Source organism: Cucurbita moschata, unplaced genomic scaffold (genome assembly GCF_002738365.1).
Source record: "Cucurbita moschata cultivar Rifu unplaced genomic scaffold, Cmos_1.0 Cmo_Scf00048, whole genome shotgun sequence".
NCBI classification, from domain to species: Eukaryota; Viridiplantae; Streptophyta; class Magnoliopsida; order Cucurbitales; family Cucurbitaceae; genus Cucurbita; species Cucurbita moschata.
In genome coordinates, this window is record NW_019268564.1 from 315,556 (window position 1) to 335,934 (window position 20,379).

Sequence of the window (20,379 nt, forward strand, 5' to 3'; positions counted from 1 at the left end):
TTTTTTTTTTTTTTTTTTGCCTTTCTTTGAGTTACTTCAATTTTTTGTTCAACTGCATGCACCTAACTACTCTAAATGTTTGTATTTTGTAGATAAGAAAGTTGTACCCAAGGCAGCAAATGACATAAAACTGATAAATGCTGGTAAGGTTTTAGAAAACAACAAGACTGTTGGTCAATGTCGAGTGCCTTTCGGGGAGCTGCCTAGAGGAGTTATCACTATGCATGTTGTGGTGCAGCCAACAATAGCAAAAGCAAAGACAGGTAGCTAATAGCTAGATTTTCTGCATTAGCTAATAGCTAGATTTTCTATTGAGAAATAGCCAACATCTTATATTATCTTCACATCGTCTTCTAGTATTCGGATTTGGTCGTTAAGAACACAGAAAAATATTTCATATTTGACATTTGGATTGTGAGATGCTCCTGATTTCATATTTGTAAATGCTACAGTGTATACACGTCCTTTATAAGAGTGTGGAAACCTCTCCCTATTAGATGCGTTTTAAAATCTTGAGGGAAAACCGGAAGGAAAAGCCTAAATTCTAAATTTTATAGCATTGGGTGTAATGAATATTTGTTTCTCATTTCTTCCTCTCTCTCCACTTTTTCATTTTTTTTAGATCCCTTTCCCATGGATTAATGTTTGCTCCCTATGCAACGACTGTGACGTAATTTGTTATCCTCTACAGAAAAGAAGATCGACGAGACCCCAAGAAAAAACGTATGTTCGTGTTCCATATTGTAGGAAGGTCGGTATCAATCGCTAGGAAGCTTGAAGCGAGGATAAAGCCAGCCAGCCAGCCTAGTGGGGAAACAGAAATGTGTAGTAGCTAAATAGAATAATATCACTATAGAACAAAGTTCCCATCCCTGAGAATTACATAGTTCTTTTCAAGTCGATGCTGCGTGACTCGAATATATATCGTGTGAATCTATAGAATCAGTAATAGTCCGAAGTATGTAATGTAGGCGGTTTTGATTGTTTCAAAATTATTTTTACAGAAAGAAATGGGGGGATCAACTTGATCCTGAGATTTGTATGTCAACTGTCTGAACTCAGCTCGGACTCGACCTACTGCTATAGTTTTTCTGCTATTAGTGTATGGAGTCTTGAGCATGGTCTGAAGGTGTGGTCTTTTGAATCTGATTCAAGTTCTTGTCTGTTGTTTGCTGTAGAAAAAGAAAAACAACAGGCAACAGGTTCTGAGTTGTGTAATGGAGTTCCATTTATAGAATGAATTCTAAGTATGGTTTCTTTTTAATAAAAAAAGAATTTAACATTATGAATGTAGGATTGAGTACTGAAATCCACTTGTAGATAGGGGTGGATCTTGAAAACATATTTTGGGAGGCCTCTTGTCTCAGAACGCTCGTCCTCATCGTGATACACACATGTGTCATGGTAGCTCGCTTAGGTGGTCACAGGGCTTAAGGGTGGTGGAGTACTAGGTTAGGTGGTGGAGTGTTGACATCATGTCTCACTCTAGAGTACCGACATTTCTAAACTAGTGGGTGTATACATGATTTTGGTGAACTGACATATGATGTCGTTGAGTTATTTTAAGTAAAACAATTTTCTCAAGTCTACATTATTTGTAGCATTTTACTGACATGGCGAGTCACCAAGCATCGAGATAAGCAATTGCTATTGCTACCTAACAGCGACATACCTTTTTCAAATTTCAAAGGGTTGAAAAAACTTGACAAGGGTTCTCCATAAGCATTATAGGGACCCTATTTTGCCCAAGAAGGCTCGACCAACAAGCATTCTCAACCGCTCAGTTTGCTCCAATTCACCCTTTAAACATCACGTTTATTGCAGAGAGTACAGGGTCCAAGAATCTGGAGTGCGATCCCTTGCCCCACACCACATCACGAGCTGCATAGTCCTTTTTTAGTGGCTCGTTCAATCAGCTGTCATTCTCCATTACGACTCCATATTCTTTTCCCATTGGCCATGTTTTTGGGCTCTTTGGTTTTGGAGATTGCTGCAATTGCCAAATAATAACTAATACTGTTTCATTCCACCTCAATGGGTGTGATGGATGGTGTCACAATCGCACTTTTTTTTACGGCAGACTTTGTGATTATGCGGTATTCACTTCTCAACAGTAAGTGAGTCAAGCCAATTTGTATTCGTGTTGTCTACGGATGGACAATATATGCTTAAGCCTCTATCCCCGATTTGAGAAAAAGATTTTAGAAAATGGGGTAGATAGATTTTGAAAGAGAGTTTGAAAACAAGATTGAGAGAGATTGAAAACAATGTTATGGCATACAAGCAAAAGGCAACACAACGGCTTAAGTAGCATATAAGTTTTTCGGGTAGGGAGAATTGACAACTAGTCGCATCCCCCTATAGTACATTTTGAGGCGATTCAAGTCTGGTAGGCCTAGATGTGATTTCGTCGAATGGTCATACAAAATCAAGGGAGGAGTTGACAACTAGCCACACCCCCCTATAGTACATTTTGGGGCGATTCAGGTCTAACAGGCCTAGACATGATTTCGCCAAACAATTATACAAACAGAAAATACAATAGTAAAGGGTTCGGCATGGCATAAACATGCGGCCATGGACAACACGCCCTGGATGAGCATGACCGTGTCACTTGGCTCATAGACACGGGCTAAGATTACAACCCTGTAACAGTCGCCGACTGAAGTTTGAAAACTTGAAGTAATTAGATGTTTTAACCTTCATCTCATTGCCTAGTTATGATTGCTTGGCTCGACATTGGCTAAGACTACAGCCCTGTAATTGTCGCCAACCAAAGCTTGAAAACTTAAAGCAATTAGATGTCGGAATCTTTGAGGGTTGAGATGTAGAGCAGGCATTCTTTTTTCACAAGAGACTTGGAATTGACACACCAAACAACAGGAGATGGGTATAAATCTTCTCAAGACAATTTAATGAAATGGGTAGCTCTATTAAGAGAGTTTAGTTGGGTTAGGCCCTCGAATCAAGAAGCAATATCAGCAATAATTCTGACAAAAGAATCTACTTTCTTCTCTTTCCTACGCTTCAAGTTCACATGGAAACTGACAAAATATCATCACATGTCTTTGTTTCTTGTGAAAATGTTAAATGGCCTTTACTTTTTGCCTTTACTTCAGTTATATCCCTACCCACCAACTGCTGAAGCAGTGAAGCTCGTTGCTTACATTACTACCACTACTACTCCCACCCTTCATTACATATCCTGATATGCATTGAGCATCAGAGGGCACTTCTTTCAAAGAGGAAAGAAACAGAAGCTTCTCTCTTGTTCCAACAGTTAGCCATGAATCTCTTTCTACTCTTTATCTTAGCTTTCTTGGTTCCAAGTTCCCTTCTATTGGGAATTCAGGCTTCTCATTCCCACCGAACAAGAACATTTTCTCAGATTACTGTCATGGGCCTTGTTTATTGTGACACTTGCTCCAACAACTCCTTCTCCAAACACAGTTACTTCTTATCAGGTAAGGCTCATATTCATTTGAAGTCATGATTTCAACAACTTGAACATGAACTAGAATTCAAATGATGAAACTAGTATCTTGTTTTCAAGAGCAATGGTTTTTGTAGTTATGTTGTACGTTTGTTTGGACTTTAATCTTCTTCAGCATTTTGATACTGATTTTGAATTTGATTTTCAACTTCTTTTTCCTTTTCAAGAGCAATGGCTTTTGTAGTTATGTTGTACGTTTGTTTAGACTTTAATCTTCTTCAGCATTTTGATACTGATTTTGAATTTGATTTTCAACTTCGTTGATACAATTTTCTAACCTAATTTCAATAAAAGCATTTAATTCAGCAATTCATTCAAAAGCAAGACTGATAAAAATCGATACTCGTCGGTGCACTGCGTGTGTGTTTATGTATGAAAAAAATCAGGTGTAGAAGTTCGAATCAGCTGCAAATTCAAAGCAGAAACGCCGCGTACGGCGGAGCAGATAGCATTCTCAGTGAACAGAACAACAAACAAATACGGAGTTTACAGATTGGAAATACCTTCGGTGGACGGAATCCGATGCGCAGAGGATTCAGAGATAGCGTCGTTCTGCCAAGCCAGTTTGATCGGAAGTCCATCGTCATCTTGCAACGTCCCTGGATACAGAACCACATCGGAAGAAATTTCGATCAAATCGAGAGAGGCAAACATTTGCATTTACAGCTTAAATCCGCTCAATTACAGGCCATCAGCTAGAGATGATACCTTGTGTGGAAATTAGTCGAACGATGAAGATGATTACCTTTTGATGAAGCTTCCTTTTGCCTCGCCCAAATTTGTCGCCATGGATTGAACAAAATTGTACAGTTTTAGAAGGAATCAAAGCTCTCGTCTCTCTCAATCTCTTTGCAATTTAACCTTCCAAAGTCAATATTTGCATGATTTATATATTATCAACTAAAATATCAAAATTTTCCCAACTAATATTCATATTTGCAATTTAGTCCTCCATAATGTTAAAATTTTCACTATTGTCTCCGTCTCACTTATCATATTTTTGCAATTTAGCCCTTTAAAACTTAATATTTACATAATTTATATACTCTCGACTAAAATGTCAAAATTTTCGTTATCGTATAATTAAACTAATATTCATATTTGCAATTTAGTCCTTCTATAATGTTAAAGTTTTCACTATCGACTCCGTCTCACCCTCCATATCTTTGCAATTTAGCTCTTCAAAAGTTAATATTTACATGATTTATATATTCTCGACTAAAATGTCAAAATTTTCGTTATCGTATAATTGAACTAATATTTATATTTGCAATTTAGTCCTTCCACAATGTTAAAATTTTCACGATCATCTCCATCTCACCTTCTATGTCTTTGCAGTTTAGCCCTTCGAAGGTTAATATTTACATGATTTATAAATTCTCGACTAAAATGTCAAAATTTCCGCTGTCTTATAATTGAACTAATATTCATATTTACGATTTAGTCCTTCCAAAATCTCAAAATTTTCACTATCGTCTTCGTCTCAGAACTTCAGTATTCAACAATACTAATTCTACGAGTATGAACACGTTCAATGAAATGAATTTGAGTAATTCAATAATGTGAATTGATATTTATCCGACCCCATTGAAGAACTTCAACGTTATGGCATGACGAAAATTAAATGACATTAAATACAAACTTGTGATGTCCCACATTGGTTGGGGAGGAGAACAAATCACTGTTTATAAGGGTGTGGAAACCTTCCCCTAGCAGACGCGTTTTAAAGCCTTGAGGGGAAGCCCGAAAGGAAAAGCCCAAAGAGGACAATATCTGCTAGCGGTGGATTTGGGTCGATCAACTTTATACAAGTGAGAGAGAAAAAAAAATTTAACCCCTAGAACAGTTGAATATTTGATATGTACACAAAATTGGATTGGAAGACAATCAGTATCATTAGTTCTTCCTCAACTAACAACTAAATCACTATCATCGTCGTTCCAGCCATCCACAGTCCTCACACCAAATATTTCCAGTTAGAAGGCAACATCACAACATTTCGTACTCAACGAGACTCATGTCACACGCCTAAAGGCACCTGATTCCAACCAGCCAAGCATGTTTTGACACCACTTAGCCTTCAAAACATAAGGCTAGCTCAAGGTTGCCAGCCATCACCACAACGTCACACACTCAACGAGGTTCATGTCACACGCTCGGGGGCACCCGGCTCCACCCCACCTAATGTAAGTAAAAATATTTTGTTTTGAGCTTATACAAATAGTTGATATATTTTTTTTAATAGGTTGATTGAGTTTTTTTCGGGTCATTAAATTTTTTTGAACTCTTTTTAATATTTTTAATATAGAGAATATTTGCCGATATGAAGTATATATTTTGTATATTGTGAAAAATAATTGCTAAAATCATATAAAAAATGTACAATAAAATTAATAAATTAAATATGCGATGTCTCTCGTTGGTTGAGGAGGAGAACAAACCACCATTTATAATGGTGTGGAAACCTTCCCACAGCAGATGCATTTTAAAGCTCTGAGGTGAAGCTCGAAAGGAAAGTCCAAAAAGGATAATATTTGCTAGTAGTGGATCTGAGTCGTTATAAATGGTATCAGAGCTAGACATCGGACAATGTGCCAGCGAGGACGCTGGGCTCCGAAGGGAGTGGATTGTGATGTCCCACATTGTTGGGGAGGAGAACAAACTACCAGCGAGCGAGGACGCTAGGCCCAGAAGAGGGGTTCCCACATGGTTGGGGAGGAGAACAACCACCAGCCAGCGAGAGGACGCTGGGCCGAGAAGGGGGTGGATTGTGATGTCCCACGTTGGCTAGGAGGAGAACAAACTACCATTTACGAAGGAAGCCCAACGAGGACAATATTGTAATTTGTTATAAATGATTAAAATATATTATTATACACGTGGATAATTGGTATAATGGTTTGAAAATACAATAAAAATAATTAAAATTAAAATTATTTTATATTAGATAAATTTTATTATTTTTAAATAATATATTTTTCAGCCCGTCATATTAGAGAAAGCCCAAAAGAATATAAGCCCATCTTGTTCTTATTTTGCCCTAGCCGTCTGCTCTCCCTCTCTGCTTCAGTTTGCCGCCGCTTATTTATATTCCATCCTTCTTCTCAATCTCCCTTTCACCAGGCTCGGATAAAATGGTATGAATCTCCCCACTCTCTTCTCTATTTTGATTCTGTTTATCAGTTTAGTTTGCGTTTTCTGGAGCTTTCAGATTCAATCTTTTGTTTTCAGATGCTATAATAGAATCAGTCCATGAATGTGTTTTTGTTTGGATGACTGAGACCGAAAACTAGACCGAAAACTATGTATCATGGTTGCGTTGCTGTTATGTTTTCTGCGATTTTAAGTTTTGAAATTTCTAGATGCATTTTTTTATTAGGTTTTGAGAGAAGTCTTCCTCTCGATCGTCGGACAATATGGTGTGTCATTTGATGCTTTTGAAATCACGAGGTTTTGATCGCTGAATCTGTTTGGCTTATTTTGATATGAAGCAGTTTCTGTCGGAGGTTGATTTTGATGTGTTTTTGGCTTCTTTTGGAAAATGCTTGCTAGGTAGATTGACTGAGTTGAGACTTAAGAGACATTCACTTTTTGGATTTAGCCACTTAGTGTTCTTTCATGGACACTCCTGGTTTTCAGGCCTTTACTACTTGTTAGCATATTGATCATCGTTTTATTATCAAATACAATTCATGGCAGTTACACTTGTAACATTAGCACTAATAGGCTTGAAAGTAGTCCAGTTGGTAAAATCGTCAGTTGCCTTACCTCAAGGTTATTGATTGAATTCACATCCCTTGTTTGAATTGTAGTATTCTGAAAAAACACTTATGTAATCAAATTATGATAGTTGTACCTTGCAACAAAATATGAAGAAAATGGTTTTGTACAAAATTGAAGTGTTTTTATGATTTCTTTTATTACTTTCAAGATTTTAGGAGAGATAGAAGTCTACACATTTTAAGATGTAAGATTAAATTCCTTCCCCTAAAAATCTTTTTGTCATTATACTTGAATCCCTCTTTGTGTATTATAGTTGATTTGTTCTCTTTATGATTTCTTAGATGTTTACATCTTTGCCTGGAATGAAATTTGCTGACATCATTTTATTGTATTTTTAAAGGCGCCAAAGAAAGCTGTTGGAAAAGCCTTGGCGAAAAAGAAGGCTGTAAGTGATTCTTTTCCTTGATGAATGTTTTCTTTTTTATTATTGTTCTGGTGTCTTTTTGTTGTTTTTTTAATACAGTGTTATGTGTTGTTAACAGGAGAAGGTTGTGAACCCACTATTTGAGAAGCGGCCGAAGCAGTTCGGAATTGGTGGTGCATTGCCACCGAAGAGGGATTTGACAAGGTTCGTCAAATGGCCAAAAGCTGTTCAAATTCAGAGGAAGAAGAGGATTCTTAAGCAGAGGTTGAAGGTTCCACCAGCTTTGAATCAGTTCACTAAAACCCTTGACAAAAATCTTGGTAAACTATTAGATTTTAGTTGTGATTGTTGTCTTGTTCTTCTAAGGTATGCCTTTTAACCATATTGGATTAATGAGGTTCTAATGCCTTCAATGATTTTTACTTGTTAATTATATGTTTCAGTTTGGTTTCATTGAGACTGTTTCTTGTTTGACCTTGCAAATATATTTTCAAAGTTGATTACTGCTGATCATAAACTTCAGTCTCTGAATCTAGATTGCTGATTGATCCGTGCCTTCATTTTTACTGGTGGGCTTTTATTACTTTTGCTGCTCACTTTGGTCATTTGGAAAAAATGTAATAGAAAATTCCTTATCTGATTCCAACAATTGTGTCTGTTCAACATTTATTTTGTTTTGGTTAGATTATATGTATACTGTCTCCTTTACCTCTGTTCTTTGTATTGATATCAAGTTCCATATTTAATGTGTATACAGCCACGAACCTGTTCAAGATGCTTTTGAAGTATAGGCCAGAGGACAAGGCACAGAAAAGGGAGCGTCTTATTAAGAGAGCTCAGGAAGAGGCTGAAGGCAAGCCACATGATGCCAAGAAACCTATTGTTGTTAAATACGGTCTCAACCATGTCACCTATCTCATTGAGCAGGTTTTATTTTGTTCGGTCGTCGTACATTTGAATATTTTGGTTATCCAACTGTTATACTGCCTGGAATCATGTATACTCATAATGTGAACTTCCTTTCCAGAACAAGGCACAGTTGGTGGTGATCGCCCATGATGTGGATCCAATTGAGCTCGTTGTTTGGCTCCCGGCCCTCTGCAGGAAGATGGAAATTCCATACTGCATTGTTAAGGGAAAAGCACGATTGGGAGCGGTAACTACGACCGTTTATTTGCGATACTTTCCACTCTTTTGAATCCATAAGTGCCAATGCCTTAAATTTTTCCTTTACAACAGATTGTCCATCAAAAGACTGCATCTGTATTGTGCTTGACAACCGTGAAGAACGAAGATAAGTTGGAGTTCAGCAGGATCCTCGAAGCTATCAAGGTGATTTACATAATCGTTTTCGTCGCTTCTTATCTAACATTGCGATTTGATTGGCGTAGTTCTAATATCGTGTCGGTTGTTTGTTTTAGGCCAATTTCAACGACAAGTACGATGAGTACAGGAAGAAATGGGGTGGTGGAATCATGGGTTCCAAGTCCCAGGCTAAAACTAAAGCAAAGGAGAGGCTTCTGGCCAAAGAAGCTGCTCAAAGAATGTCTTAGAGATGAGAGTTGGCAACTATTTTTGGGTCATAGCGTCTTCAATATCATCATGAGAGAGTTTAGAAGTTTTGTTTACTTTTCATTTGCTACTCATTTGCTGATTTCAGATCTAGTTTTGTTGTTGCAGACTCTTTTAATGGTTAATACTTTTGATCTCATATCCTCACACAAAGAACTTGGGCGGAGGTATTAGTAGTAGAGATGTTCGACTATAGGATGAGGATGGGGGAGCCTTCTTCGACTCGGTCACTTACAGAGAATTTTTGGGAATCCCGTGGGGATGGAGAAGCTTTCTTCGTCTTCATCCTTGTGACCTATTTTATGTTCTCACGGAGAGTTTGTGAGGATCCCGAGTGGATGGATAAGTGTTCTTCAGCTTCTTTTTATTTTTGTTTATCACTAAGGCCAAGAAGGAAGACTTGGATGATCTGCTCAAACTCATTTCTGTATTTGCCCTTCCTTTGATCCTTTGATCCGTTCAAACTCGTTTCAGTATTTGCCCTTCCTTTAATTCGCTCAAACTCGTTTCAGTATTTGCCCTTCCTTTAATTCGCTCAAACTCGTTTCAGTATTTGCCCTTCCTTTAATTCGCTCAAACTCGTTTCAGTATTTGCCCTTCCTTTAATTCGCTCAAACTTGTTTCAGTATTTGCCCTTCCTTTAAAGGCTTGAGTATGTTCGTCCCTCCATTTGTGGAAATTGGGGATGAGTCCCTCCATTTGTGGAAATTGGGGATGAGTCCAATTATAGGGCAATAACCTTTTTGGGAAGTCAATCCCTTTATATAGCTTAAATAGGCTTTTTGAAGTAGCTGCCATATCATCGATTGGTCTAAAATCAGCGCTAGGGTACTAGCGCTACGGATTTGCTAACAGCAATTCATCATCCATATTCCTTTCATTTATTTTATTTAGAAGTTTTTTTTTATTTTTAACATAATCTCTAGTAAAAAATTTGTAAAAGTATATTAAATTATTTGCAAAATTACTTATAATAAACAAGTATATTCCATAAGTAAATATATTAGGTTTTACTGATATAATTTTTTAAAATTCAAATTTTATTATTACCTTTTTTAAATATTAATATTAGAAATATTAACAATTTAATTTCAAAATGGACTAAATTATTTTACTGATACGCGCGAATAAATATATATATATATATATATATTAATTTCAAAATGGACTAAATTATTTTACTGATACGCGCGAATAAATATATATATATATATATATATAACTCGAGCTTCAACAATGGCTTCCATTCCCATCTTCCCCTTTTGATTTCTTCCATCTTAACTAATTCTGTTCAACAATATTTCGTTGGATTATCAGTTTTTTTTTCTTTTGATTTCTTCCATCTTAACTAATTCTGTTCAACAATATTTCGTTGGATTATCAGTTTTTTTTTCTTTCTTTTTTTGAACAGTTGGAGTTAGTAAGTTATTTTGTTGCGTAATTGTTAGTATATTTTAATCTCGAGCTTTCTGGAATTCAATCAAACCTACAGAGATTATTCAAATAATTTTCCCTTCTGATTCTGTTCTCTCTTCAGGGATTTTCACTCACTTTCCAGCTTCGAAAATGAGTTCGATTTTAATGGAGCCTGACGATTTAGCCGTCTTCGTCGGCGGCAGTGCTAGTCGGACATCGATGAACTTCACGACTCTCTGTACGTCGGCCCACCGGATTCATTCCGCCGGCGTTTTCTCCGGCGTGAACCCCTTGGAATTCTCAGTTCCTCTTCTTTTGTTGCAGTTTGGAATCTGTGCTGGAACTATCATCTTATTTCATCAACTCCTCAAGCCCCTCGGCCAACCTCTCATCGTCTCTCAAATTTTGGTAACTTTTCTTTTCTTGCTTGGAAAGTTTTCGTTGAATTACATGTTTAGTTCATGAATTCTGGTTATATCTGATGTAGTTTTTGTCTTTGGAGTGAAGAATTCAAACGAATTCTTAAGAAAAATGAAATCCATGTCGAGAATCAAAGAGAAATAGGCATTTAACTAGTTTAGTCCATGAATTCTCTGGTTATATATGATATAGCTTTTGTTTTTCGAGCGAAGAATTCAAATGATTTCGTAAGAAAAATGAAATAAATAGGCATTCAACTAGTTTAGTCCATGAATTCTTGATTATATCTGATATAGTTTTTGTTTTTAGAGCGAGGAACTCAAACGATTTCTAAAGAAAAATGAAACTCATGTTGAGAATCGAAGAGAAAATAGGCATTCAACAAGTTTAGTCATTGAATTCTCTGGTTATATCTGATATAGTTTTTGTTTTTTGAGTGAAGAATTCAAATGATTTCTTAAGAAAAGTGAAACACATGTCGAGAATCAAAGAGAAAATAGGCATTCAACAAGTTTAGTCCATGAATTTTTAGGTTATATCTGATATGGTTTTTGTTTTCAGTGAAGAATTCAAACGTTTTCTTAAGTAAGTGAAACCCATGTCAAGAATCAAAGAGAAATAGGCATTCAGTAAGTTTAGTCCATGAATTCTCCCATTATATCTGATATAGTTTTTGTTTTTAGAGTGAAGAACTGAAATGATTTCTTAAGAAAAACGAAACCCATGTCGAGAATCGAATAGAAAATAAGCATTCAACAAGTTTAGTCAATGAATTCTCTGGTTATTTGAAATAGTTTTTGTTCTTGGAGAGAAGAACTCGAACGATTTCTTAAGAAAACTAAAGCCCATGTCGAGAATCGAAGAGAAAATAGACATTTAACAAGTTTAGTCCATGAATTCTCTAGTTATATCTGATATAGTTTTTGTTTATGGAGAGAAGACCTCAAACGATTTCTTAAGAAAACTGAAACCCATGTTAAAGAATAAAAAAGAAAATAGGCATTCAACAAGTTTAGTCCATGAATTCTCCAGTTATATCTGATATAGTTTTTGTCTTCGGAGTGAAGAATTCAAACATTTTCTTGAAAGACGAAACCCATAATAGGCTCAATTTTCAAAAACTAAGAACACCGTTAGCTTTCCCTCTCGTATATCTCGATATCTTATTGGTTTGTGATTTGAACAGGGCGGTCTAGTTCTCGGTAGTTCGGGTTTGAGCCACATGAAGACATTTAGAGACACAATTTTCCCCCTCAGGGGATTTGTTTTCCTCGACGTAGTTACTTCATTTGGCACTATATTCTACTTCTTTCTGGTTGGTGTTCAAGTGGATATCTCAATTATGAAGAACATTGACAAGAAATCCCTTGGAATTGGGACTTTTTCTGTGATTTTGCCTTTGATTCTTACATCCCTTTACTCAACAGCCTTGATGAACACTGTTGGCACCAGAACTGCAAAATCTTTACTCATTGTTTCTGCTGCTGAATCCTTCATTAACTTCCCCATGGTTGCTTCCCTTCTTTCTGAGCTTCATTTGATGAACTCTGAGTTTGGTAGAATTGCTCTATCATCTTCAATGGTTTCTACTGTCTGGACTTTTTGTTTTGTAATGATAGGAGCTTTGGTAGCTCCACAAAATGGGGCCGTAGCCGAGTCCGTGATATCACTTTCTACCTTCATAATGGTATCAGGAACTATCATTTTCGTCGTTCGACAAGCGATGTCGTGGATCATAAAGAATAGCCCGACAGGGGAGCCATTAAAGGAGGGCTTTGTGGTTGCTATGCTTATAGGTGTTCTTATCACTGCCTTTAGCAGCAAGGCCTTTGGTTTGCATATCTATTTTGGCCCTCTTATTCTTGGTATTTCAATACCTCCAGGCCCTCCCATTGGCTCAGCCTTAGTGGAAAGGCTTGATTTCATTACCTCTTGGGTTTTCATGCCTGTTTTCTTTGTTAAGCTTGGCTTGGTTATCAATGTTTATAGCATCAAGCTCAAGAACTTCTTGGGCGTGTCGTTTGTTATCTATGTTAGTGCGTTGGGGAAGTTTCTAGGTGCGCTTGTTGTTGCTGTTGTGCACTGTAGAATGCCTGTGAGAGACGCTGTGTCGCTCGGTCTCGTCATGGCTAGTCAAGGAGCTTTCGAGCTCGGTATGTTTAAATTGATGAGGAAGGAAGGGGTAATGTGTTTTGTTTTGTTCATTGATTATCTAAGATTTGTTCTTAGAAACAAACTCATTGCATTCCATTTTGGTTCTTGTGCAGAGGATTGATAGAGGAACTTTTGCAGTTATGTGCATTTTCTTGATGGTTTTGATGGCGGTTATTACTCCGATAATCAGATATCTGTTTGATCCTTCGAGAAGATATACTGTTTATAAGAGAAGAACTGTTATGGATTTGAAATCCGGGTCTGATCTTCGTGTTTTGATATGTATTCACGACCAAGAAGACGTTCCGAATGCTATTAACCTACTCGAGGCCTTGAATCCGACGAGACGAAGCCATCTTATTGTGTATATGCTTCATCTTGTCGAGCTTCTTGGTCGTGCTAACTCGCAACTCATTCCTCACAATCTTAAGAAAGATAGGATTTCAACGTCGTGCCCTTCCGAGCATATCGTTAATGCCTTCAAATACTTTGGACGGAATAACCGTCAAACTGTTGCGATTTTCCCTTTTACTTCAATAACTTCTTCTACAACCATGCACGATGATGTTTATTTGCTCGCGCTCAACAAATCCGTTTCGTTGATTCTTGTTCCTTTTCACAAGAAGTTTTACTCTAATGGGGTCATTTCATTGTCCAACTACAACATGAAAATGGTCAACAATGAGATCCTCGACAAGGCGCCGTGCTCGGTCGGCCTTGTCGTTGACCGTGGAGTTCTAAATCTGTCGAGATCTGCTGCAACTAACTTGCATTCTTTTCAAGTAGCTGTGGTGTTTTTAGGTGGAGCTGATGACCGTGAGGCAATGTTCGTTGGGGCAAGAATGGCTGGACATCCCGATATCAACTTGACACTGATTCGACTCTTGAAGAAGGGGAACGTGGAGAGGGATGATGTCAAAGAGACGAGGCTTGACAACGAGGCCGTGCTCCAGTTTCGAAAAGCTACCACAAACAACCGTAGAGTGATGTACATAGAAGAGGTGGTCATGGATGGAACAGGAACAGTCTCGTTACTTCGTTCGATGGGGAATAGTTTCAGTCTCGTGATCGTCGGAAGACGACATAGCTGTTGTTCGACGTTGGTTCAAGGGTTGGTGCTGTGGAATGAGCAGACAGAACTCGGGGCGATCGGGGAGGTGTTGGCGTCCTCAGATTTCATGGGGAATGCCATAATCTTGGTTGTGCAACAACACACAAAACTAGCAAATGAAGAACAAAATAAGAACAATGAAGATAGTGTGACTCCCATTGATAGGCATTTAGCAAAGGATGAAGCAAAAGAGTTGCCCATCCAAACCAAACCATACATGTTTTGATCCTCCTTTACTAACTTCCTTCATTCAATCCATACGAACTTGGGAAATTTTTTGAATTTTGTGTTTTTTTGTTCATCAATACGCATAGCTAGGAGGTCTAGGTATTGTTCGCTGTGTTCCATTACGTATTTCGCCGTCAGCCTTACAGTTTCAAAACGTGTCTACTAGGGCTATGCACTCCCTTATAAGGAATGCTTCGTTTCCCTCTCCAACCAATTTGGGATTTCACAATCCACCTCTTTGGGAGCATAGTGTCCTTGCTGGCACATTACTTGATATCTAATTGTAACAACCCAAGCCCAATACTAGCAAATATTGTACTTTGTAGGCCTTCTTTATGAGCTTCCTCTCAAGGCTTTAAAACTCATCTACTATGGAGAGGGTATAACCCTATTTTGACTAGTGTCTCGCACTGTCCAGTGATTGGTCAGACATTGGGCAGTGTGCCAGCAAGGACGCTGGGCTTCCAAGGAGGTGAATTATGAAATCTCACATCAGTTAGAGAGGGGAACGAAACATTCCTTAGGATATGGAAACCTTTTCTCAGCGGACACATTTTAAAACTTTGAGAGGAAGCCTAGAAGTGAAAGCGCAAATAGAATAATATCTACTAACGGTGGGTTTGGACCGTTACAATTTGTGTATCTAAACTTAAAAGAAGCATAATGTAACAAATAAACGATGAGTCGATGATATATAGGTTGCTTATTTGAGCTATCAAATCTTTCTCGTTGTCTAAGTTTACACGACATGTGAGCTGGAGGTTCTAATATTTGATTTCTTGATTGAGGATAGAAATGTTCAAAAGAATTGATATCTAGAAGAACCAAATCAACTCGATCCGCTCGTGTACCTTGGGTTGGGTTAATGTATATGGATTGGGTTCGATTTGGTTCAAATAAATTGAATAGGTTTGCCTAAAATTAGTTTGAGTTAAATTAAACCAACTCGAACTTATTATTAAATTCTTTTTTTATTATTTATTAACTCTTAAAAAAAAAAAGTTTTGATAGTTGGAATGTTATTTTTCAATTTTAAATCAATGTTTAAAATAAATAAAAATATATTTTTCGGGTTAACATTTTATTTTATTTTTGTTGAAACAAAAATTTGAATCAATCACTCGAACAATTCCAACCAATTCAACTTAAATATTTAATAGTTGAATTGGGTTCATTATTTAATAAAAGTGGTTTGAGTTGAAAAAATTTATATCTAAAACAATTGAATTGAGTTTAAAATGTGTCTTAACTCGACCAAGTCGATCTATAAACTTAAAATTTTGAGATGGTTGGGTTAGTGCCTAGAACGTGGGATACCACATGTGATGCCACGTGATATCTAAACATTGCTTATAAGAACGTGAAAATCTATCCTTAGTAGACGCATTTTAAAATTGTGAGGCTGACGACGGTGCATAACGAACCACAGTATATACTAGCAGACAATATATACTAGTCTACCTAGTATATATTGTCCGCTAGTATCAGAGCTAGACACCGAGGTGTGTGCCCAGCAAAATGGTATCAGAGTTAGACACTAGGTGGTGTGCCCAGCAAGGACGCTCCGCCCCTAAGGGGGGTGGATTGTGAGATCAAGGTATAGCCAGACACCGGGCGTATGCCAATGAGGACGCTATACCCCTAAGGGGGTGGGTTGTGAGATCCCACCTCGGTTGGAGAGGAGAACAAAATATTTCATACAAAAATGTAGCCCGACACCGAGCGATGTGCCAATGAGGATACTAGGTCCCCAATTGTGGAATAGACGCCAATTGTAGAATAAACGCGTTTTAAAACCTTGAGGGTTGACCCAACGAAAAAAATTCAAACCCATGAACCGAATCAAATTTTCAATTTTTCAAAAACTCAACCCAACCCAAACCCAAAAAAAAAAAAAAAAACCTAGTGGAGACGATGTTACGATCTATCAGGTGATGACAACACCAATACATTTTTAGGCATTGGGTTGTAAACCAGGACATTCCAATATGAATTTCTTCCAAATTTGAATTTTCAATACAGAAGAGATTCATTCACCTTCCCTTCCAAGATCAATGGCCGTTTTAGCATTTGAACGCCATTAAACTCATTGCCCTCTCCTTCATCGCCCATCTTCCCTCTGTGATCCTCTTCCACCTCCATATCTGAACAAAGTCTCAAGTTCGAATCCCACGTTCGAAAATGGGTTCCATTGTGATGGAACCAGGCGACAATTCCATTTTCAACAACTTTTCTTCAATCTGTGTTCATGTCGATCGAATCCATTCCAACAGCGTCTTCATCGGAGAAAACCCTTTGGAATTCTCAGTTCCTCTTCTTCTTTTACAGCTCGGAATCTGTTCTGGAACGATCATCTTCTTGTTTCAGCTTCTCAAACGCCTTGCTCAACCGCTCATCGTATCACAAATTTTGGTAACTCCTCTGATTTCTTCAACCCTTTAATCCGAATGTATATTGATTTTTGTTCTTGTTCTTGTTGTTCTTGATCAGAGTGGATTAGTTTTAGGTTATTTCGGCGCGGGGTTCTTGGAGAAATTCAGAGAAACAATTTTCCCTATCAGGGGACTCATATTTCTGGATGCGATTTCTGCACTTGGACAGGTTTTTTACTTCTTTCTTATTGGTGTTCAAACGGATATGTCGATTATCAAGAACATTGACAAAAGAGCCTTTGGAATTGGGGTTTGTTCTGTGATTTTGCCTACGATTCTCTCCAATTTGTACACTGTAACCCTTGTGAACACTGTTGATTTAGACACAATCAAAACCCTTTTTGTGGTTGGTAATGCAGAGTGTTTTATCCACTTTGCCATGGTTGCTTCTCTTCTTAATGAGCTTCATTTGATAAACTCAAAGTTTGGGAAAATTGCTTTGGCATCTTCAATGAGTTCCAATTGTTTCGGCTTGTTCTTCCAAAAGATAGGCATGTTGTTGGCTAATGAACGTAAGGTCAGGCTTCATGCCTTGTCCACAGTTTATGGTTTCATAGTTCTAGCTGTTATCATTTTGAGTTTTCAGCCTGTGATTTTGTGGATGACAAAGAACAGTCCAGTGGGGCAGCCATTGAAGGAGAGCTTTGTTATTACATTGTTTTTAGGAGTATTGGTTGTGGCCTTCTGTAGCCAGGCTTCTGGTATGCATATCTATTTTGGTCCTATCTTGCTTGGGATTACAATACCTCCAGGGCCTCCCATTGGATCAGCAATGGTGGAGAAGCTTGATATCATCGCCTCATGGGTTTTGATGCCTATCTTCTTTGCCAAAATAGGATTGATTTTCAGTATCCATACCATCAAGCTCTTGAATTTCTTATGCATATCATTCATTATCATTGTGGCTGCATTTGGGAAGTTTTTGGGTGCTTTAATGATGTCGATATACTACAAATTACCTACGAGAGACGGTGTAGCGCTCGGCCTTATCTTGAATAGTCAAGGAGCTCTCGAGATCGGAATCTTTAAGTTAATGAAGAAGGACAAGGTAGGAATTCGTGTGTCTTTGATCATCGTTGTTGAATTGCATCGAATCGTTCTCATAAACTTACTTTAGTTTTGTTTCTTAAATCCATGCAGGTGTTGGATGAAGAAACATTTGTAGTTATGTGCATATGTGTTATGCTTGTGGCTGCAGTTATCACTCCTATTCTAAGATATCTCTTTGATCCTTCGAGAAGATTTGTAACTGAGAAGAAAAGAACAGTAATGCACTTGAGACCCGAGTTTGATCTTAGTGTATTAGTTTGCATTCACGACCAAGACGATGTTCCAAGTGCTATTAACATACTCGAGGCCTTGAAGCCAACGCATCGAAGCCATCTTATTGTGTACATGCTTCATCTTGTCGTGCTTCTTGGTCGTGCTAACCCACAACTTATTCACCATAGGATCACAAAGTTGAGGACTTCTTCAAGGTCTTATGTCTCTGAGAGTATTGTTAATGCCTTCAATTACTTTGGACAGAGCAACAGTGATGTTGTTACAATTCATCCCTTCACTGCAGTATCACCTTCAACAACTATGTACGAAGACGTTTGTTCGCTCGCGCTCGACAAAAGAACTTCCTTGATTCTTATTCCTTTCCACAAGAGATTTCATTCCAATGGCATGATGTCGTTGTCTAAATACAAAATGAAAATGCTTAACCAACATATCCTTGACAAGGCACCCTGTTCGGTCGCTCTCATTGTTGAGCGTGGAATCGTAAAGATCTCGAGGTCTATTTCTACCAATCTTTATTCTTTTCAAATAGCTATCGTCTTCATAGGCGGGCCAGATGACCGTGAGGCAATCTTCATCGGGACAAGAATGATTGGACATCCATATATAAACGTGACATTGATTCGCTTGTTGGAGGACACAAATTCTCCAAGCGATGGCGGTAAGGAGATGAAGCTCAACAATGAGGCAGTGAGCAAGTATCACAGACTCATGGAGAACAACCATAGAGTGCGGTATCTAGAAGAGGTGGCAAAGGATTGCACTGGTACAGTCGCCATACTTCGTACACTGGATAATAATTTCGATCTCATATTGGTTGGAAGACGACATAGCCCACGCTCCCCGCTCGTTCAAGGCTTGTTGCTTTGGAACGAGCAGACAGAGCTCGGGTCAATTGGAGAGGTATTGGCTTCTTCAGATTTTATAGGCAATGCCACCATCTTTGTTGTGCAACAACACAGAAAAGTGGTTAATGAAGACCCAGAAACATCAAAAAGATAACACTTGGATGCTTAAAGAGTTGCCCATTCAAGGTCAGCTCATAAGAGTTTTGATTCCCTTCTCTCTTTGTAAATTTTTGCATTTTGTCCTAATTTCTTTTGTTAATATACTTATATTAGCGTTCTTCGTCTTTGTTCTATCATGATTACTTGAGAATGAAAGGAAACCATTAGTGAACTTAGACTAGAATGTTCGTTAACATAAACATAGCTCAACGGTTAAGAACATCTACTGTGTCTTTTAGATGTCTTTTAGATCTGAACGCTCAATCCTGCCCATAGTTGTAATTTCCACGCATGCTAGATTCATTGCATGCTTGACAACAAGGATGTCAACCTAAACAGAACAGATGATGAAAAATTAAGCTTTAAACAATAACAAACACTTGAAACAATACAAAATTTCATCAAAACAGAACAGCACAAAAGGACAGTCCCTGTTCTGGCTTTGGATCTTTCCCTGTACAGCCTTATAGAATGATAAAAAAACTTCACCGCCCAAATTCATAAACATCAGACTTCCTTTTAAGGAAGCATTCGTCGAGGAACTCGCGTTGATCGTTTAGCAGACGTACTGATCTTATAGAATGATAAGCTTAGCTGTGCTAACAAACCATGTTGTATCTTTAGCTGATTTAAGCGTATGCGAATATAGATGCGTATACGAGAAGAACGAAGGTAATACATGTCAAATGATGAGACTAACAGAGAAGTAAGCGCATAAAAACATGCATATGTAGGTTTGAAACATCTCCAAAGTTCTTGTTCGAATGGATTCTTGTAAACAATAGTCCAAGAACTCGAACGCTACAAAGGGAAAGTTCGTGAGTTTCTCTAGAACCAATTAGATATCCCATGGGGAAAACTCGACCTTATACTATAAGCTCATGAAACGAGCAGATTAAGCAAATACCAGAGAATCCGAGCAATGAATTAGCAGAATTTAAGGTACCAATTACACGCTTCAATCAGACCTCCAATACCTGTTTCAATGTAATAATGTTAAGCTAGGGAGTGTCACAATCGCCTTTCGAGTTAACGAAAAGCAGACACTAGACCTGACCCCGACGACCATTGGCAAGTGAACGTCCTAAACCGCTCCTTCGACATTAAGTTCACTT

The 20,379-nt window shown here is 37.9% G+C and overlaps 5 protein-coding genes across 9 annotated transcripts in view; all 5 read left to right on the top strand.

Moving 5' to 3' along the window:
* Positions 1-1,128, top strand: part of LOC111435138 (membrane-anchored ubiquitin-fold protein 4-like) — a 4,760-nt gene extending 3,632 nt beyond the window's left edge. For all 3 annotated transcript variants that reach the window (XM_023072476.1, XM_023072478.1, XM_023072477.1), the window contains exons 3-4: positions 93-263; positions 692-1,128. In XM_023072476.1, coding sequence (XP_022928244.1) covers positions 93-263; positions 692-747 — 227 coding nt within the window. In that variant the 3' untranslated portion in view covers positions 748-1,128. The remainder of the gene's footprint in view (positions 1-92; positions 264-691) is intronic.
* A 2,025-nt stretch (positions 1,129-3,153) lies between these two features.
* Positions 3,154-4,398, top strand: LOC111435137 (pollen-specific protein-like At4g18596). The gene is made up of 2 exons (XM_023072475.1): positions 3,154-3,464; positions 3,880-4,398. Exons 1-2 carry the CDS (start codon positions 3,287-3,289, stop codon positions 4,215-4,217), a joined length of 516 nt encoding a protein of 171 aa, XP_022928243.1. The 5' UTR covers positions 3,154-3,286; the 3' UTR covers positions 4,218-4,398.
* A 2,102-nt stretch (positions 4,399-6,500) lies between these two features.
* On the top strand, positions 6,501-9,359 carry LOC111435292 (60S ribosomal protein L7a-1). Its single transcript, XM_023072738.1, has 7 exons — positions 6,501-6,630; positions 7,617-7,661; positions 7,759-7,960; positions 8,398-8,567; positions 8,668-8,796; positions 8,880-8,972; positions 9,062-9,359. The coding sequence occupies exons 1-7, from the start codon at positions 6,628-6,630 to the stop codon at positions 9,191-9,193; spliced, it is 774 nt and encodes a 257-aa protein (XP_022928506.1). The 5' UTR covers positions 6,501-6,627; the 3' UTR covers positions 9,194-9,359.
* A 1,185-nt stretch (positions 9,360-10,544) lies between these two features.
* On the top strand, positions 10,545-14,592 carry LOC111435058 (cation/H(+) antiporter 15-like). 3 transcript variants are annotated; one of them, XM_023072381.1, is made up of 4 exons: positions 10,545-10,655; positions 10,750-11,036; positions 12,235-13,230; positions 13,316-14,592. In XM_023072381.1, exons 2-4 carry the CDS (start codon positions 10,779-10,781, stop codon positions 14,537-14,539), a joined length of 2,478 nt encoding a protein of 825 aa, XP_022928149.1. In that variant the 5' UTR covers positions 10,545-10,655; positions 10,750-10,778; the 3' UTR covers positions 14,540-14,592. The 3 variants fall into 3 exon arrangements, with proteins under 3 accessions (XP_022928149.1, XP_022928150.1, XP_022928151.1); XM_023072382.1 differs by having other exon boundaries at positions 10,545-10,632; XM_023072383.1 differs by lacking the exon at positions 10,545-10,655 and having other exon boundaries at positions 10,776-10,866; positions 10,953-11,036.
* Positions 14,593-16,543: 1,951 nt separating this feature from the next.
* LOC111435106 (cation/H(+) antiporter 15-like) lies at positions 16,544-19,788 on the top strand. Its single transcript, XM_023072440.1, has 3 exons — positions 16,544-16,953; positions 17,032-18,021; positions 18,114-19,788. Exons 1-3 carry the CDS (start codon positions 16,723-16,725, stop codon positions 19,257-19,259), a joined length of 2,367 nt encoding a protein of 788 aa, XP_022928208.1. The 5' UTR covers positions 16,544-16,722; the 3' UTR covers positions 19,260-19,788.
* Positions 19,789-20,379: the final 591 nt, after the last annotated feature.

Bases quoted from the DNA above. Each gene is read 5' to 3' on its own strand.
- LOC111435106 (XM_023072440.1), top strand. From the start codon at position 16,723: ATGGGTTCCATTGTGATGGAACCAGGCGACAATTCCATTTTCAACAAC. The intron at 16,954-17,031 runs GTAACTCCTCTG...GTTCTTGATCAG, and splicing joins TCATCGTATCACAAATTTTG to AGTGGATTAGTTTTAGGTTA. The intron at 18,022-18,113 runs GTAGGAATTCGT...AAATCCATGCAG, and splicing joins AGTTAATGAAGAAGGACAAG to GTGTTGGATGAAGAAACATT.
- LOC111435058 (XM_023072381.1), top strand. From the start codon at position 10,779: ATGAGTTCGATTTTAATGGAGCCTGACGATTTAGCCGTCTTCGTCGGC. The intron at 11,037-12,234 runs GTAACTTTTCTT...TGATTTGAACAG, and splicing joins TCATCGTCTCTCAAATTTTG to GGCGGTCTAGTTCTCGGTAG. The intron at 13,231-13,315 runs GTAATGTGTTTT...GTTCTTGTGCAG, and splicing joins AATTGATGAGGAAGGAAGGG to AGGATTGATAGAGGAACTTT.
- LOC111435137 (XM_023072475.1), top strand. From the start codon at position 3,287: ATGAATCTCTTTCTACTCTTTATCTTAGCTTTCTTGGTTCCAAGTTCC. The intron at 3,465-3,879 runs GTAAGGCTCATA...GAAAAAAATCAG, and splicing joins ACACAGTTACTTCTTATCAG to GTGTAGAAGTTCGAATCAGC.
- LOC111435292 (XM_023072738.1), top strand. The intron at 7,662-7,758 runs GTAAGTGATTCT...TGTTGTTAACAG, and splicing joins CCTTGGCGAAAAAGAAGGCT to GAGAAGGTTGTGAACCCACT. The intron at 8,568-8,667 runs GTTTTATTTTGT...CTTCCTTTCCAG, and splicing joins TCACCTATCTCATTGAGCAG to AACAAGGCACAGTTGGTGGT.